The 18775-nt window shown below is 37.3% G+C and overlaps 1 protein-coding gene across 1 annotated transcript in view; it reads right to left on the reverse strand.

Moving 5' to 3' along the window:
- DST (dystonin) overlaps positions 1-18775 on the reverse strand; it is a 483034-nt gene that overhangs the window by 4962 nt on the left and 459297 nt on the right. The window contains exons 88-101 of the mRNA XM_055329608.1: positions 17449-17643; positions 16862-16990; positions 13338-13481; positions 12449-12637; positions 11257-11386; positions 9495-9658; positions 8354-8516; positions 6909-7063; positions 6658-6732; positions 5755-5772; positions 3460-3577; positions 2046-2117; positions 929-1128; positions 378-488 (exon numbers count right to left, since the gene is read on the reverse strand). Coding sequence (XP_055185583.1) covers positions 378-488; positions 929-1128; positions 2046-2117; positions 3460-3577; positions 5755-5772; positions 6658-6732; positions 6909-7063; positions 8354-8516; positions 9495-9658; positions 11257-11386; positions 12449-12637; positions 13338-13481; positions 16862-16990; positions 17449-17643 — 1863 coding nt within the window. The remainder of the gene's footprint in view (positions 1-377; positions 489-928; positions 1129-2045; positions 2118-3459; positions 3578-5754; positions 5773-6657; positions 6733-6908; positions 7064-8353; positions 8517-9494; positions 9659-11256; positions 11387-12448; positions 12638-13337; positions 13482-16861; positions 16991-17448; positions 17644-18775) is intronic.

An 18775-nucleotide genomic window follows, 5' to 3' on the forward strand; every position in this document is an offset into this window, starting at 1 on the left:
ATAATCTCCTTATGTATAATTTTACTTTTCTCACAGGAGGAAAAAGTAAAATTAAGTATGAGTAAGAGAACAGAAAGAAAAAGGAGATACACAGGCCCTGCAAGTGTGACTATGTTGGACTATGTTGAGCTGACGCCATTCAAAGAGCTACAAACTGTCTTTTCTTTTTTTTTTTTTTTCCAAACTGTCTTTTCTACATGAACCCCTCACTCATGTCTTTCCAGAAATGCTGAGTTGATACTTATCTTACAGAAGTCTATAAAAAGACACAGTATTAATCAAAAGTATGTGTATTAAGAGAGGGGTGAAGCAATGTTAGTGCGTGACAGTGTCAATTAAAGAAGACTGTTAGACTAGAATCTGGGGCCTTACGATACCTCTGCAGATGGCACGGAAAAGTCTGAGCACTCTGCTGGTTTACAAGGAGTTGACATTTTGCTGTTTGTCAACCATGGTTTACCATAATTGCGTGTTAAAGGATGGAGAATCTGTATGAAACAATGGCAAATCAAATGTAAAGGACAGTAGATAAAAAACAAACCACAGAAAGAGATATTCACAGCAAAGAGTAACATTTCACAGTAAGAATGATAATAATTAAAAATAAATGGAAAGATTTGATGGCAAATCATATACACCAAAAAACAAATAAATAAAACTTTATTTAAAGAGAAAAAAAAGACATACTCTGAAAGGTAACTAAAGTGCCTATATAGATACTCTCCATATGGGCCACAAGTCTCCACACATGGGCCTCCACATATAATATGCACACACATGTATGCAAATCCTTCATTTGTCTTACTGAGAGAAGAGATACAAATGGAGAAGACTGGCCCCATAATTTCTAGGGTCCTAAAACATTCAAAAGTATACTAAAGACAGTGACTGCACGGGAGAAGGACAACACTTCCTATGTGAGTCCTACCTTGGGTGTGCTGGTGGCGGGGACCTGTGGAGAGGCTGCCTGGCCAGCCTGACTAGATACAGAAGTTGATCGGTTGGGTGAAGCTCCTCGTGATGACGGCCGTGATCTTCGGCCCCGGGGTCGGAAGGCAGCCATCCCTTGACTGGCACCATCTGCTAGAATGAACTTCTCCCGGAGTTCCATATTTGTCCTTCCTTTAGCTGGATTATGTGATGCGCACACACACAAAAGAGGAGGGGAAGAAAGAGGTGCTCTGTCATTCATAGGAAAAACCACCACCTGGCACCACAGATCATGTTGAGGATTTCAAGACCATCTTTTTGCCATGCCAACTCCAACGCAGCATAACAAAAAGTTAAATGCATTCTTTTGCAATGCATTCCTTTTGGATACAAGTGAGTTTGGGAAAGAAAAAAAAAGTGTGTTTATTCTAACACTAGACACCAGCAAGAATAACCACTATTAAAGAAGGAGTCAGCATGAAAATGGCAAGCTCATGCTAAAATACTGTTAATCCACCAGCTACTGATGCCCACATGGTCCATCACCCCTTCCCCACACTGAGAAGACAAGCCAGTAAGGCAGAGACTGTGGCTTTTGCATGTACTACTGAGGTAAGGAGAAGGCCAGTATTTAAACACTGGAGTTAATTAAATAATAGAATTACACAGAACGAGAGATGGCTTGTTAATCATGATGACAACATATAAAACCCTCAGGTTTTTCACTTAAATGAGGCAACCAGTAATTTTATTTTATGCCTTGAAAAACTCGGTTTAACCAACATGCAACAACGAACACCAGACTCAAGGATATGAGCTAATTGGTGATGCGACGCTCATACGAACACATATGCACATGGAGGACGCTCCACGAGAACCCGATGAGCAACGTGTTAGCATGTGCTTGATCACTTATAGAACACCTATGTTTACGACACACCGCAAGTGTGCCAACGTTTCAGAATTTAAATTTGGAAGCACCAGCTCAGTTGGTATGAGTTAAGCCATACGCGATGGATGAAGCGTGTTATCTTAAAACAAATGATTAAAGCAAGAATGTCAAAGTAGGAAAGAGAAAAGGCAAGAGAGGAGAGGCAAAGAGAGGGGTTGCCAACCTATAGTAGGCTGAGTAGTAGTAATTGAAGAGTTTGATTCCGAACGTAACATTTTACTCCCATGATGATGAACTAGAAAAAATGACACAGGATACCAATCACATTAAAGAATACTGTTAGCAAGAGAAGAAACAAAGTACAGTAGTTGAATATGCAAGGGGTGCTCAGATCCGGCTTTTAGCACACATTTTAGAAGAAAAGTTGCATCAGGAAAAGAAGCACTCAAAGATTTGACTCAGTAAGAAAAATGTATTTGGAAGACTTGGCCACGGTCACGCTAACTTTTCTAAGCAACTCAACAGGACACTACACATTCTAATTGCTGTTTCATGAGGGGAACTACATTACTTGAGGCTGCATTATTTTCAAAATATTAATAAAGGGAGTTTTTGTGATTTTATCCCTTCCATAGATGAATCAATGACTTGCAGAGAGCAGAGTTACTGAGTAGGTCTTATGACAATCCAGGGTGCCCTTAGCAGAGTGGTCTGCTCACTGCACAGGAACTCACTCGGATGTACCTGTGCTCAGAGGCCAGGACTACAGTAACAAAGAGGCCTCACAGGAGGAACCCCAGCTGCCAACTTGGTAGCCAAAAACAGTTATCAGCACAGATATTTGCTATTGTTTGTTTAAGAGGAACGAAATGAGTTCACAGGTTAAAGAAAATCACAAAAATGTTATTGTTTGCCTTTTTTTTTTTTTGAAGAAAAATGGGCCTATTAAAAGTAAATGGGACCTAACTAGCAACTGCAATCAAATGACCTCTTGTGAGGTCAATCAGTAAAGAATTCCACAATCGACTTTAGGATCTGAAAAATGAAGATTACAAGATAATCAAGGACTCTTTGGCTGGTGGATATAAAGTGAGCTATAGTATCATATGTGTATATTTTTAATATGCTAATCTATAGCTTTGAAATAAGAGTCAAGTTAGCAGTTGATCACTTTCAAAATCTTTAGGTATTACTTTCTGTGCTACCTCCTGCCAATTTGAAAAACTTTCACTTTTAAACTTCAACTGTCCAGCATGTTCAGTCTCCTTCACCTCACTCTCCCTTCACTGTACTTTGCTATGTAATGACAGATGAAATCCTTTCCGTAGTTGGTGTAATTACTCATTCTGAAAATTGTCGATGGAAGCATTTCCTTAAAAAAAAAAATTGATTCTAGTATTTCCTGCCTATCAGTCTCATATTTATCTAAAAGATGTAAGGAAAAAAAATGAGAAGAACATGGTTTACATGACTGCCACAAGTTCTCTAGGAACTCCAGGCTGACAGGGACCAATGTGAAACATTCATTATTATAGATAAATGACCAAAATTATACCCAGCATGTTTTTGATGCTGGAAAATAATACAAAATGGATATACTTTAATGGTGTTATTATCTTGACATAGCATCTCCTTACCCCTGCAAGGATCATTTTTCACTAAGAACTCATCAAGTGCCATCCATCCACCTCCAACACGAACCATTACAGTGCTTCGTAGGATCCGAACAAGTCGCAGTTGCTGAGAGTCTCCAAACTGTGAAGACGAAGGAAGAAAGAACCTCTAATCGTCAACAGCAAGTCTATGTGAAAGGGCGATGTGCAATCTGCAGTAGCTTAAGCAACCAACTTAAATTTCTTGCTTTAGTTCACAGCGATTAGTAAAATCTCAGAAAAGGGGATTTGAGATGATCTGCGTTAGACTGCTGCATGCTGATTTAGCCCAAAGGAAACAGTTTGAAAAAAGCTAACAAAGGTTATCAAGTATAATACTGAAGCTTTGTTCAAGAAATGATTTTTCTTTATGATAGAAACAACATTAGTAAGGCAGTAACTGAAAAATGTTTCTAGAAATGAAACACAGAGGTGAAAATAAGCATTGGCCCACTAGCCCAGGGCTTACACAAAATAAAATTCTAAAGAAAATTTAATAAACTCTGATTCTTCTTCATTAAAACTTCTTCTAAAAACTAAAATTGTTTTCCACTGAAATCTGTGAGAGAAATCTCCATAAATTCATTTCATTTTCTCTAAGAGCAGTTTTGACTTAAAAGAGATAAGGTAGTATATGAACATGACCAATAAAAAATTTCACAGTCAACTAAAATTTCTGCAACACTAATGGTCTAGTAAACCAATTTGTTAAAGGCTGGATTAATGTGTCATTTCGGATTACTGTGATATTAGAACAGCTAGTGACACATTATTGATACAGCTTTCAAATCTAAAAGGCTTAAAGCTGTTTGTATCATAATTACTAACGCTAACAAGCTGTTTTTACTCGTTCAACGGATCTCCAAATTACTTGGATATGCTACAAATTCTCCAAGTCCTGAATAAATGTGTAGACTACATAGTTTCTAATCATAAGATTTATTTTGAAAGCCCATGAGAAATAATTTTATACTTTTAAATCATTTCTAATAGGCTTGTGTTCAGCTTGTAAAAATCACCATACCAAATTTCATGGTTGCCAACCCAACAGATACCACAGCACAGTGAACAGTCAGGTAAACATAAATAGCTTCTTTTAAAGGCAGGTGAGATACAATTGTGACTTTGACTATTGTCTGGGTTCATCTGGATAAGCAGAAAGCTTTATTTTAAGGAGAAACAATATGCCACTTTTCAATATGCTTTAACACTGAGTTTCAGGAAAAGAACCCTAAAGCAAAGCCAACCATTCCAGACCCTGAAACTCAAAAGGACCTGGAAAGCATGTTAAATGGACCGGCGGGAACTCATGTGTTTTACAGCATTTCTTTTATATTGCTATTTCTAAGTCCATTTTCAAGCCTTGAGATTTAAACTTTCCTATGATTGACCTGGTTCCTGAAATATAAATTAAAATTTTAAAATCAAAATATATATTTATTTTGTTAGAAAAAATTTGGTGCTGCTAATAAGCAAAGGAAAAGGAGGGGATTTAAAGAAAATTACCCTTAAGAAACCAGATAATTAGACCAGATACTTGCGGTCCAAGATTATGTTTAAAGCAAAAGTTTTAAGGAAACGATGTTAGCATTTTGTAGAGATATTTCAATTCTAACAAATATGATTTAAATTTTGATTTTGAGAGGGTATTCTCTAGACAACTAACATTGCCTTAGGAATTTCCCTAGTTTTCCTAACAGCCAAATTGTGAGACAAGAAATCACAGAATCATTGATTTAGGACAAATGGACAATCCCTCTTTGGAGAGAGCACATTACTTGTGGCTGAGAGCCAGGGAGAGTTCTCACTACTCTGTCTTCCCATGTCACTGCCCAATCCTGATCCTTCTCCAGCTACTTGTAGACCCTATGATCTCAATGTTTTTTTTTTTTTTTTTTTTTTTTTACCTAAATGGTTAAACACACCATAGAGATGTATGCAGAATCAAATCTGTGTTCCAGTAAGTATTTGCATTAAATATATGCTAACAGTATTATTATAAACTGGAACTAAAAATTGCATTTGTAACACTGTGAGCAGTCAAGCTACAATTTGTTATCTGGTTTGCTTAAAAGTAATGTCCTCATCTGAGACACACGGCAAAAAGGAATCCTGGATCAAGGACCCTTACAGCGTTTACAGAAACACCACGCCAACCAACAATGTAGTAGCTAGGGCAACAGCATGGGAAAGATTGGCCATGGCAAGCTTTAATGACTATGAATTAAAGTTAAAAAAAAAATCATTGGGAGCTTGAGAATACATTCCACTGGTTTATACCTGATTTCCCAGGAAGAACTGATAAAACAAAATAAAAAATGGAAGAAAGACACAATTAGTTCAATAGGAAACTTTCTATATGACTCTAGAACACACACATACAATCTGTCACACTCTGGACTCTTGGATATAGTATCTAGGTTAGAGATGTGCAGGTACCCACCTGTCCAAACTTCAAGCCATATAATCAGAAAATTTTCCATAAAAGTTTTTTTTTTTTTTAAATCTTTGGGTTTCAAATTTAGGTCAGAAATTCAAATATGTCGATGAATATTTTTCAATATGGAAATAAAAAATCGAAGTTAAAAAAATCTGACTTCTAAGTAACATACTGTATTAGGGAAACTCAGCACATTTCCTATCTAGCTACTACATGTAAGAGATATTCCAAAAAAGAGAAAAAGAAGAAGAGTGACAAAGTCCCACTGGTTGTTCAAATAACTATTTTGAAGAAGGGGAACTGAGCTTTTGAGATTTTGAATAAAAGGAAAAAAAAAAACTGCACGAGTGGAAAACACTGCCTCTTTTTTGTATTTCTAAATATGATTCAACATTTTTAACTTCGTGCTTCTGGCTTGGAATAGCTTTTTTATCAGAAATATTAAAACTTACCTGTAATCATAATAAAATGTATTATAAGACACAGGAAGCAACCTGAGTATGTGAGATGTGCTTTTCTCCTCAAAGTAATGCACGTGTCAAAGACATGTCCTAATTTACAAAATGCAGGCTATCTCTACATAATTTAAAAAGACAAAAGTTGGAATTTCATAGAACATTCTATTGTGATGTGAGGTAAAAAATAAATAATTAGCATTCCTGGAAAGCAATGCAGATCAAATTGTATACAAATTTCCATTTTTATCCTTCAAGAGAACTAAACAGTTAATCTTGAAAACTCACCCTGTATTTGTTATCTCCAATCTGTTCAACTTGAAATCGTTTTGCACATTTACACTTCGCCACCTGCCTTGTCACCTGCCAAAAAACAATGATGAAATGTCACTTTCCTGTTAACATTACATCACTCAGTCTGTAAAAACCTGGACACAACAACTCAAGGTGGAAGTAAATAAAATGGCTGCATGAGTTTGAGCACGGTATCTTGGCAGCGCACACTGCTGCTGCTGCAGGCAGCGGGGGATAAGGAGTACCTCATCTTCAATTTTGTCCGCATCTGTGACGGGTTTATATGCATCTTTATTAGGGTGGAGGGCTGCTACAAATTCATAGTAGTCAATATATCCATCGCCGTCTCGGTCAAAGATGTCGGCAACTGCGCTCATTTCCAGGCGGCTGGTTGGAAACTCTAAAATTTTCAAAGTAATGGTTAAGTTTTCAGAATAATACTAAGTGGCATTACTTACGTATAACTGATAAATAAAACTGTCAGATGCTGAGAGGTATACATCGTGATGATCAGATCCTTGTACGTGTTGTGAAAGGAGTCCTCCCATCAAGTTAATTAGCACATCACCACCTCACATATTTATCTTCTTTTTTTTTCAACATTTAAGTTCTACTCAGAAAATGTCAATTACACAATACAGTGCTATCAACTACAGCCACCATGTTATACTCTAGATCCTCAGACCTTACTCATTGTGCAGCTTAAAGTTTGTACCCCTCTATGGGGCTCTCCGTATTTCCTACTTCCCAGCCCCCAGCAACCACTCTTCTACTCTCTGTAAGTCTAACTCTGTATTTAGATTCCACAAATAAATGATAATTAAGATACTCTCAGCATAAGCCATATTATCTTCCCAGTGAAAATTTTTAAGACCTGCTATTTACAATAACATTTTATAAAAAGATTTAATCTTAAAGAAAAGTAAATGGTCTAATTTGCTAATTGTATGATTTTTTATCTTAAGGTAGCCAGTTAAACTATCAGGGTCATCAAATATATTAAAATCCTTTCAAGAGCTGATTTACATCATAACAAATGAAACCACTATATATGGGACCTATCTTTAATTACTGCCAGGGTGGATCATTAGAAATTGCTTTTTTTTTTTTTTTGGTTGAAATTGTTTAAAATTAGCAAATTTCATATGGTTCAACTACCACTTTACTTAAGGAATATATGAATTTTATATATGTGAATTCATACATACATTCGTACGATTATATTAAATTTACTTTAAGACTTCCTTCCAGTAACCTCTGCCAGAGAAATCCTGTCCATGTGACTAACTCGTCTAACAAGGTGACACATACCTTAAGAATTTTTATAGGGTTTTGATTTCCCACTAATAATGATCAGATATTAATTAGAACAAAAAAGGAAGAGACTGACTTGAATTTATTCATTTCCCATTATATGTCGGACAAAACAATCTAAGAATCACATATTATTAACTTTATTATACTAATGAGGACGCAGCTGCAGTGTAGCAAGGAATATACTAACTGTGGCTATGCAAGGACGAAGTATGCCTGACCCCAAAACCATGAATTCCACCAAGGACACACTTCATTGACGGCAGTGACCTCTTCACAGCCAAGTTTAAAGGAAATGCTTTATCAGTAACATAAGTTTAAACTGTGATTTTCTTTAAAAATGACATCATTTGTTGTCACCTCTCCTGAGACTTACTTGAGGAAAGAATTCCATCAATAAATTCTTGTCGGGTTATTTTCCCATCCTGATCTTTATCAATTCTCCTGAAGAAGTCCATCACTCGAGATTTCTTATGATTCATCCATCTCATGTATTTTTTGCGCCAGATATCAAAATCAAAGTTAGCAAATTCCCTCAGCTGGAAAGGACAAAAGGTATTTTGGCTAATACAGTGCTCTGATGATATCTTATACTTTATACAAAAAACGTTATTTTTAATGACCTTCCAGAAAATTCACAGATCTTTCCCACTTCAAAAAAAAAAGTTCTGATCTTGCAAAGGGAAACACAGTAACATTTTCCCTGTGATTTCACTCCTGTCACTGTTTTTTCTTTTCAAATAAAAAAAATGAAGCTCCTCAAAAAGTCAAACTGAAAATTTCTGACAGTGCCAATGTAACAAAGGTGGACTACCCCAAAGGGACACTCCTGGTGAGTTCTATGCCCAGCAGACAGCAGGCCCAGTGGCACAGCACTTGTCTCTGCTTTCTCTCTGCTATTTGCCATTCTACCCTCTCTAGACTTCTAAAAATCTTCCAGTTTCAGAATCTGAAACTCTAAATCTCAGATCACAGAATATATAGAATGAAAATACCTGAATTATCAATGGTTCTATTTCCCAGGTCATACCAAGCAAACTCATGTCCAGCTGGATCTTTTCTTAAGGAGTCGGCTTCTGATGATGTTAAAACTTACTATAGTTGACTCTTGAACAACATGGGTTTGGACTGTGTGAGTCTACTTACATGCAGGTTTTTTATGAAACAAAAAAAGATATATTGTCTCTTCCTGTGATTTTCTTAGTAATATTTCCTTTTCTCTAGCTTACTTTATTATAAGAATACAGTATACAACACATATACAAAATTTGTGTTAACTGCTCATTATTGATAAGATGGTAAGGTTTCTGGCAACTGTAGGTTATTAAGTGGTTAAGTTTTGGGGGAGTCAAAAGTTATATGTGGATTTTTGGCTCTGTGGTGTGTGTGTGTAGGGGGGAGGATGTTGGCATCCCTAGCCCCCACATTGTCAAGGGGTCAACTGTAGTTTTTTCTTTATTGATTCCCTAAACCCATATCCCATATATCAAGAGTGCTGAATTTATGAGTTTTCTAACCTCTTCCAGTCTGTCCAAGGCGTCATTAAGCTTCCTCCTCCTTTCCAATGCAAGGAGCCAAACTTGCTGCCATTTGCTCACCAATAAGTTGACCCTGGGATTCTTGGTTTCGATTTGTGTCTGTGATCCAGAGGGATATAAGTTTGATGCTGGAAAGCGTTTTCCTGTTAAAGTACAACTTTAGTTAGGAGAGCAGTTTCCAGGGCTCTGAAATATGTTAAGGTTTGGCCTTTATTATTCCTAGCTAAGACTGAACCAACTTAATTATTTAGATATATCTTATTTAGCTGATACATAATGTCCAAGTCTGTTTTACCTTCCAAGCATCACATACTCTTCATATAAAATAGAGAAACATATCCTGTTGAGGCATTTAAATACTGGAAAGCTCTCTTTATAAAATTATGTTTAAAACATTTTCTAGCTTAAAATCCATGCCATTTCAATGACAATGAAGTACTTTGTAATCCTCTCTTTTGTTAAGGCATGATAAGAGAAATCTCCCCAGGCAGTGAGACTTATCTTAGTATCAGCTCCACAAACCCAATTGCCCTTCTTAGAAAAGAAGGCTGGAAGGAGGGCAGGTGAGGGCAGGAGACATGGGCCATTTATTAGAGTCACAGCAAAATACTTCACAAATTCTGATTAAACACAGACGTATGTGTATGAACCCAGCTTTCATCCATTTTTCATAGATTGCATGTTTCCTGTGCATAGTATCATACCCCAATTTACTGCCTTACTAACGCTTTCTCCTTCTTTTCTGGCTATGTTTCACAAGTTTCTATAACGTCACAGAACAATCATCTCAGTGCATTTTCCTTGTCTAAACAAATGATTAAATGAGGCCTAGAAAAACTACTGGCCTACAGTCATATAGGAAGTGAGTGTCCAAGCTGGGATTTGCCCGGAGCTCCTCACTCCTATGAGGCTTTACAAAAATACCAAGAGCTAATCTTTACTGAGCATTTACCTGCCTGCCAGGAAGTATGCTAAGCACTTCATACACATTATCCCCTTTACAGATGTGTAAATTGAAGCCCAGAGAGAGTTTAAGTAACTTGTCTCAGCTGTATTTCCCAGTTGGTAAGCAGTGATGATAGCCAAGAAGTCTGTCTCCAGAGTTCTTAACCACTTTGTTACCTTTGCCCCCCAGTGCAATACAGCAACTACAAAAGATCTGAAATCATTTTTTTTAAATCAGAAAAAAAATTTATTCAGAAATACATCAAAGTACCACTATTCAGATATAAATTTTGCTTCTTTTAAGTCTTTTCCAAGCCAGCTATTATTGTTTTTAATGTCACAAAGTCAAGGTAGCCCGAGAAGTAAATAGAGCCTGAAATTATATGAACATGGGCACAATCTATCAGAGTGCTGGTCACTAATGAACAGTTAGTTAGGTCATGAACTTTAACCAGGTCATGGTCATTTCTGTTACATTCCACTGTAAGGTTATTTATATAATAGAAGCAAAAGGGAATAACAGTTTCTGTTCTTGTTGCAAATTTTTTCCAATTTCTTCTAGCTAATCTAAAAGCTACCCTTCAAGCAAATCAAATTACATAGAGAGACCTGGATATATCTTTTTCTTTATTTTTAAATAAGTTGCTACAATATTTGAGCCTATATATTCTTTCAAGGAAACCTTCTATGATAGAGAGCACTCAGAGAATCATCACTTGCTCTGAAATTTCAAATAACTCAAAACTAACTTCCTTGATTTAATCATGTTCATTTGAAAGAAACTGGCACTGCTTACTTCCCGCTCGTCCCTTATCCAGGACCGGAATATGGGACTGTAATGAGGAAGGATCAGCTGCTCTCCTCTTATAGGTCTTGGTAACTTTGTCCACATCAGGTTGTTTTCTGGTCATTTCCTCCATGAAGGTCTGAAAGTCAATGTTAATTAAATATAAGTACACTGGAGAAAACTATCTTTAGGGATGAACTAAAAACAAAAGATAAAAGGACCATGCTATTATTTCTGAATTCATTCTGGAAAAAAGGCATAAACCAACATGTTATATCTTTATGGGGGGTGGGGGAGTAAGCAAGGCACCATAGCATAACATTTATTCACATCTGAAGAATATAAAATGTTATACCTGGTAAGTAATTAGAGACTGTAAAAGTAATTTGTTTCAGTTTGAAGACCATACATGGGAGCAGCTGTATAAGTAATATAAACTGTCAGTGTATCAACCAGGATCTTAGAGAGCCTCTAAAGCTCTTCCTGAAGAATCTTAAAGTGAGCATTTATCTACAAGGCAACTAGTTAACTGGGCTGGTCCTTGAGACTTCTCTGCAGCACATTTCACTTACATATTTAAAATATTTAAGACGGCTTTGATATACAGTGACATACAGCATCCATATTAAGTGTGGATATATTTTAAATATTTCTAATGATACAAATACTACGCCAAGTAAGACAAAAGTTATTCAAGTTAAAGTTTCCATTTAAGAGGTTTGACTATCTTGACATTTCTTTTTTTTTTTTTAAGATTTTATTTTTTTATTCATGAGAGACACAGAGAGAAAGGTAGAGACATAGGCAGAGGGAGAAACAGGCTCTTTGCAGGAAGCCCGATGCAGGACGCGATCCCCATACTGGGATCACGCCCTGAGCTGAAGGCAGATGCTCAACCCCTGAGCCACCTAGGTGTCCCATATCTTGCCATTCCTTAGGTTTATTACTATGGTTGACTTAGATATCCCTATATCTGGAATATGTGACAAAAACAAGGACTGTGGTGAAAAGGGATGGAGAAAAGAGGAGTGGGATAAAAGTGAAAAGTGTAGTGACACATTTCTGGAATATCTGTCACACTGGAGAACATGGTGTGAAATACTCCAGGGCTATTAGAGACATCTCCAATCTTTTGAGAAGTATGGCAGTGAAATTATAACAGTGTCTGAGAAGATAGGGGTTAGGAGGATATTTATTTTACCTGGTGTTCTGCAATGAGGGCTTTCACCTCTTCAATTTCCTGGGGGATGACTTCTTTGTCCTTATCGCTAAGTGTAGTTTCAGCCCACTGCAACCAAGCCAGCAAAGCTTCCAACAATTCCTGTTTCGCAATGAGCCCAGCCAGAGCACTTGCTAATCTCTGTTGATGCTGCTTCGCCCAGGCCAACACCTGTTGGGGAAACACATGTCTCTGAATTTCATACATCTTAGTTAATAATTTAAGTGATATAAAAATATACAACATTTAAATACAGATTCAGATCATCCTGGGCCTGGGATCATAACACTTCCAGTCTTTCTAGAACCCATCAATGGTACCAAGACCCAGCCTGTGGGGGAAAAAGAGCCCTCTCTGAATAATTGCCTCCTTACTTAGAGATGGATGGTAAACACCCAGGCTTCCTTTAGATTGCTAAGTTGAGTTTAAATATGCATTCTCTGAAAGCTCAACGTATGTTTACTCCATGTAGCATTGAGTGGAAATAAAAATAGGTAAAAATCTTAAAATATCAGAATTCAGTTCATGTATGCAATCCATTCCTCAAGCTTATACTCTACTCCTCTGAATTACAATTTGGGTGCTGTATCATCCAACAGAGACAATGTGGATGTGGGACAAAAAGTCATCCAGGGAACCAAATATTTGCCTTTTCATGTTTCAGGGACATAGCTGCAAAACTGCTTTAACTTTTTAAATAAAAGGAGGCTGCAGAGGCAGGTAATGCACACAGGATGGTATGTTAAAGAGTATTTTTCTTTGCAGAGGCCTCCTGTTCCCACGATCATAAATGTATCTCAGTTGCTGAAGTTTCTATGCCCCCAATTCTCAAAGCTATTGCTGTTCTAATGATGACCTGAGACACACTAACCTCCTCAAACCTGGCCCGGATGATGGTTATCCAGTGCTTAATGGTGGTGATGGAGTCAGGGTGGCAGATGGCCAAGACGGCATCTCCCATACTGGTAGCTTTATTCAGCGCGGCTCGCTTTTCTTCCAGTTTCTTCATGAATTCCTACAGCAGAAACAAAGGCTTTGATTAGCTGGCAGTGACCATCAGAGTAAGACAAATAAACAAGTACTTTAATCGGCTTATTCACAGTTGGAAATAATTCACTAATTGGGGAATTACGAGAGAAGGGACAAAAAACGGGAAATGAAGTACTTTCTAACAAGTATTTCACAGCACCAGTATCGGATAACATCTTATGCTTTACAAAACACAGTATACAAAAAACACACTTTTCTAAATCTGGATATATTAGAAGTATATTAATGGAAAATTGGACCAGAGGAGGCAGATGATTGAAAAAAAAATCTTCTAACAAATAAGAGTAGGAGGTTGTATATGTAGCATGAACTGTGCCAGGAATGATAGACATATGTACCCAGAAAGTGCCAAGGAAGAGAGAAGGCTTTGCAAGGAACTATACATGTTTAGGGTAAGGGAGAGAGGGTCCAAGTGTCCAGCAGGAAAGAGTCAGGGAGAGCCTGAAGGGGATGATCCTGACAGTTGGCATGAGAAGCATCCCTTCCAAAGGCCAGTAACAGTCATTCCTTGCTCTGGTGGGCTGAAGAAGTCTTAATAGGCTTCAAAATGCTTTCGAATCAACCTTTTTGCAAATGTCTCACATACGTAACTGTACTTCTTACTATCAGAACCGCGTCCATAGATACATGAGTCCCAGAACTCTGAAAGTGTGGTTATAAATGAGGACCTCTGCCTTAAGAGGTCTCTTGCTTCCAAAACCTCATAATGAGTTTCAAGCACCCACCAGCACCCCACTCTGGACCCCAGCACTAAGAGGAACTCCTTAGTTACAGCGACAGGGCTGCAGAGGCTGCAGACAAGCTCACACTACACACTACTCATGCCATCTGATCAGGGTGATCATGTGGGACCAAAAGTGTCTCCTATTTTGTCTAGTGGCCTTTTGTTTTCTGGCTCTGTGAAGCAGCTCTGTCATATACCTCATATTCTGGCATTTTGCTATGTTAAAATAATCCGTTTACATATATCTCTACTGGACGCTTAGGTCCACAAGATCGGAAGACCATGTCTTATTCAATTTTGTGTCTTTGTGATTGAATAAATGCCTTTTAACTTTTATTTACAGATTTTTACTGTTGTCACGTCAAGGTTCAGTAAACAATATGTTCCACTAACGTGATCTACATTTTATTTTTTTTATTTTTTATTATTTTTTTAAGATTTTATTCATTTATTCATGAGAGACAGAGAGAGAGAGAGAGAAGCAGAGACACAGGCAGAGGGAGAAGCAGGGTCCATGCAAGGAGCCCGATGTGGGACTCGATCCCGAGACTCTAGGATCACACCCCCAGCTGAAGGCAGACGCTTAACCGCTGAGCCAACTGGGCGTCCCTGATCTACATCTTAAATATCATCTACTTTTTTTTTTAAGATTTTATTTATTTATTCATGAGAGACACACACACACACAGAGGCAGAGACTCAGGCAGAGGGAGAAGCAGGCTCCCTGCAGGGAGCCCAACATGGGACTTGATCCTGGGTCTCCAGGATCACGCTGAAGGTGTGGCACTACACCACTGAGTGACTCAGGCTGTCCAATATCATCTACTTTTAAAAGTATTTTAATTTCCCCCAATACATATCTGCTTAACTGGAAGGAAAAAAAAAAAAAACTTTACTAGGAAGAGAAAACCAGAGATCAATAACAGCTGTGCTTTCTCCAAGGACAGGAGATCCGACCATGTACTTTTGATCATTCCTAACATAGGAATGCCAGAGTCCTGCCCAGAATGTTGTGGACTGGGCCATCAACCCCCTGCTTGCATTCTGGGCTCTTCCAACCTTGTCTGAGTGCTAAATGGTTTGTGCTCACCTGGGGAAGCTTCCCATTTTTAGAAAGTGGATTATACTAAGAAGTCTCTGGTCCTGGGGATAAGAAATTAAACATTCTGTTTTACTTTTATTTGGTCAATGTGTGAAGGAAGTTGAGGAAATTAGAAAGAATGGATGGTGTTGCTGCAAATCATTATATGGCTAAGCAGCTTTTTATAAAATTACATGTGATTTTACACTATCTAAAAATATTTAAGGATAATTTGTCGTAAAAACAAAAACAAAAACAACTCCCAAAACCTGGATACCTGCCTCCTGATGTTTCTTGGTGTTTCCTGCTCCTGCTGTAAGGGGGTGATGCCACAAGTGGGCTCCTTACTGTAAGGTGTTAGATATACAGCCCAGGCTTCAAGAAGCTACTCTGAGACCCAGTATATCAGTGGAACTTGACTCTGGCTGATAGGTCAGCCAACTGTAATATGATAGATCTTCAAAACATTGAACTGAATCAAACATTTACAATGAATTTGATGTGATTTTCCTACTCTTACATTCTAGCTTCAACTTTAAATGGTTTATGGAGCAGTTCATTTATCCAGATAATGTTAGACAAGCTCATACCACTTTTATTAATGACAAAGCAATATTTCATTGCTATGGATTAGGGAACCCATCACTGAGAGAGCACATTGAGAGTAATCACAAATCAGAAGTCTCCATAGATGATGTAATCCATGCTACACGGTAACAAATGACATACTTCCAACCTGACTCTGAAACATTAGCTAATTCAGTGGAATTGAGCAGATCTTTTAAATGGAAATGTTGACATCAATACTGTATTCAGTGTTAGCACTGCAAATTTCTAATTTTTTAAAGTCAAAGGTTAAAAAAAAAATGTGTTAAGAAGTAGTCAGACCACTCTATTAAGAGTAAGTGCTAGTAGTTCTATGCACTTAAAAATAGATGTTGACCTGAAAACTCAGGGGCCAGATTTTTATTTGGTTAATTATTCAATAGTATATACTTACAGAATTCATTTTTAATTTTTAATTTATACAGTGGGCTACTTCTCAAAAGAATTTTAGGTGGATCTCCATTAAAACCAAAACTGGCAGCGATTGAAAAACAAAATTTGAAGACTAGTTATTAAATTAGTTACTTGTCTTGCTTACTAAGGTCAAAATTATTAATTTACAATTCTAATGGTATAATTTTATAAATCCCAAATGCTCATTAAGGAAGTTTCATCTTTGAAATACACACACAAGTGCAAATAAAATCAGCCAGTTTTGGTCAGAAGCCAAATAATCCCCTAGAAAAATCAATGTACTTGCAAGAGATAGGGAAACAGGGACTAATTTTAGAATAACCACTTCATAAAGAAAGCATAAAAAGATAGCTATACTTAACTAGGTGCATAGGGGCACATCTATGTAAGCAGATAAATTCTCAAATATGCCAGATCTTTAATTAATTCTCGGGAAGGGAAATATTCATGCAGTGATACCTACAATCATGAGTCTATCTGATTTTTTCATTTAGTTTTATTTAGCATTTATATAACTCACTTTATGCTGATCAATGAGAGTCCGAAGAGCATCTTCATCATCTGGGAGAGCTCCATGGAAACGAAGGGTTTGTTCTGCCTCAGCCAGCCACTCCAGGAGGGCATGCACCACAGAGTGAAATTCCTCTGCCTAACAGTTCACACACACACACACCCCAAAGAAGATCCCCCAAATATGCTTGTTAGTACAGATTCTTCCTCTCAGTGAAAAGTCTTAAATTTACATTGACTAATGATATGGATTATTCCCACTAAAAAGATAAAGATACATGGTACTACATTTTAAAATGTAAGGCCTCTAATAGATCAAAATGGCCTATATAAAGACTAATTTGCCATTTTAACAATCTGATTTTAGATACATGGCATTTAGATGCGTTCAAGCTGAAGAATCACTAAAGTAGCACTTTTATGTGAAGATGAGAAAATTTCCCGTGTAAGTATTTCAGTTCTTGGGGGGAGGACTAAAGCAAGGATGCTCTAAGAACCTGCTTCTCCATCACCATCCCAGTTCTCCACAAGAGCAGTTCCTGCTGAGGCTTTGGTACCTTTCTCACTACAACCAACTGCAATTTACAGGACTTTTACCTGACGCAAGGCTGCTTCCAATCGTGTCTGCTTTGATATGGAAAGTGCACACACGGTTTCCCAGCGTGTGCTTAATTCCTGCATCTGGACCTTGACCCAGGAGGAGTCATCTCGGCTGCCCTCTATGAGCTCTCGTGCTGAGCGCTTCAGGGCCTGCACGCTGCTGGTCCTCTTCCCCAATTCTTTTTGGAAAACCTAAAAAGACCATATTTTTATAAAAAAATTAACTTTTAATTACAAAAGCTAATCAGTAAAGCAGAGTTCAGAATATATGTGTACATCACCTCAAGTACCATTCTCTAAGATCTACAGTTTAATGACCCATACTTTTCACGGAATCTTCAGTGAATCTAAGTCATTGACACACTGCTCCTATCAGAGTGCTGTTAAGAACACGGTGTTGTATAAATTGTGCTCAATCTTCTAGCATTCTCCCAAGAGAACCTTAATTTTTAAATGATGCATTGCATTAAATAATAGTAGCCACTCTTCTTTATCTCGATTCCACAAAAGAAAATATCAAATTCTTTTTTTTCTATAAATCCTTAATATGGCGCCCTAATTCCTTTCAAAACCTTAGTAAGTGCCAAGAATGCGCTAGCTACCTCATTATTCTTAATTAATAAACATACCTCACAGAGTAACAAATAACTAAGCAACCCTGGGGTACCACATAGGGGTATTACAGGGAATGGCAGGGAGGCTCAAAAGGAATTAGTATGTAGTGTTTTTCTCTGTAACATGGTTTCAGCTTTCATAGTATCCTGAGAACTAACTTACAATGTCAAATTTTAGAGGCTTAAATCCTTATCTATCATTTTGGAGGAAAAGCTTTTTTCCCCTCCTTTTGCCTAATTCTGATAAACTTTGATGTGCCAGGAGTTATAGACTGGCTTCTTTTGGCCACAGACTTAACAAAAAAAATGAGCCCAGGGTACTTTATTTCTGATCTAAGAGTCTGCATATTCAACTAGATCTTTCAAATTAATCAACCTTACATATAGAATAAAATTAGCTTATTTTTCTACTAAAAGATGATCACAAATGAATACTAATTTAATAAATAAATATTAAATTAATATTTAATTATATTTTATTATTTTGGCTATCTCCATGAGTTTCTGTTCTGATAATCAGATCGTTCATAAAAGTGAGCCCATCAAAAATAGTGCAAACATAGTGTAATGAGTTCTTTTCTTGACTTCACTCTAAAAGTGTTAAAGGAGACATGCCTGCAGACAGGCACAATCAGAGACACACACACATACATAGGAATGGAAAATACAGTGTCTATATAATCTCTTTGTGATAGGACTAGCTCAATAGT

This window comes from Nyctereutes procyonoides, unplaced genomic scaffold (assembly GCF_905146905.1).
Source record: "Nyctereutes procyonoides isolate TBG_1078 unplaced genomic scaffold, NYPRO_anot_genome, whole genome shotgun sequence".
NCBI lineage: Eukaryota > Metazoa > Chordata > Mammalia > Carnivora > Canidae > Nyctereutes > Nyctereutes procyonoides.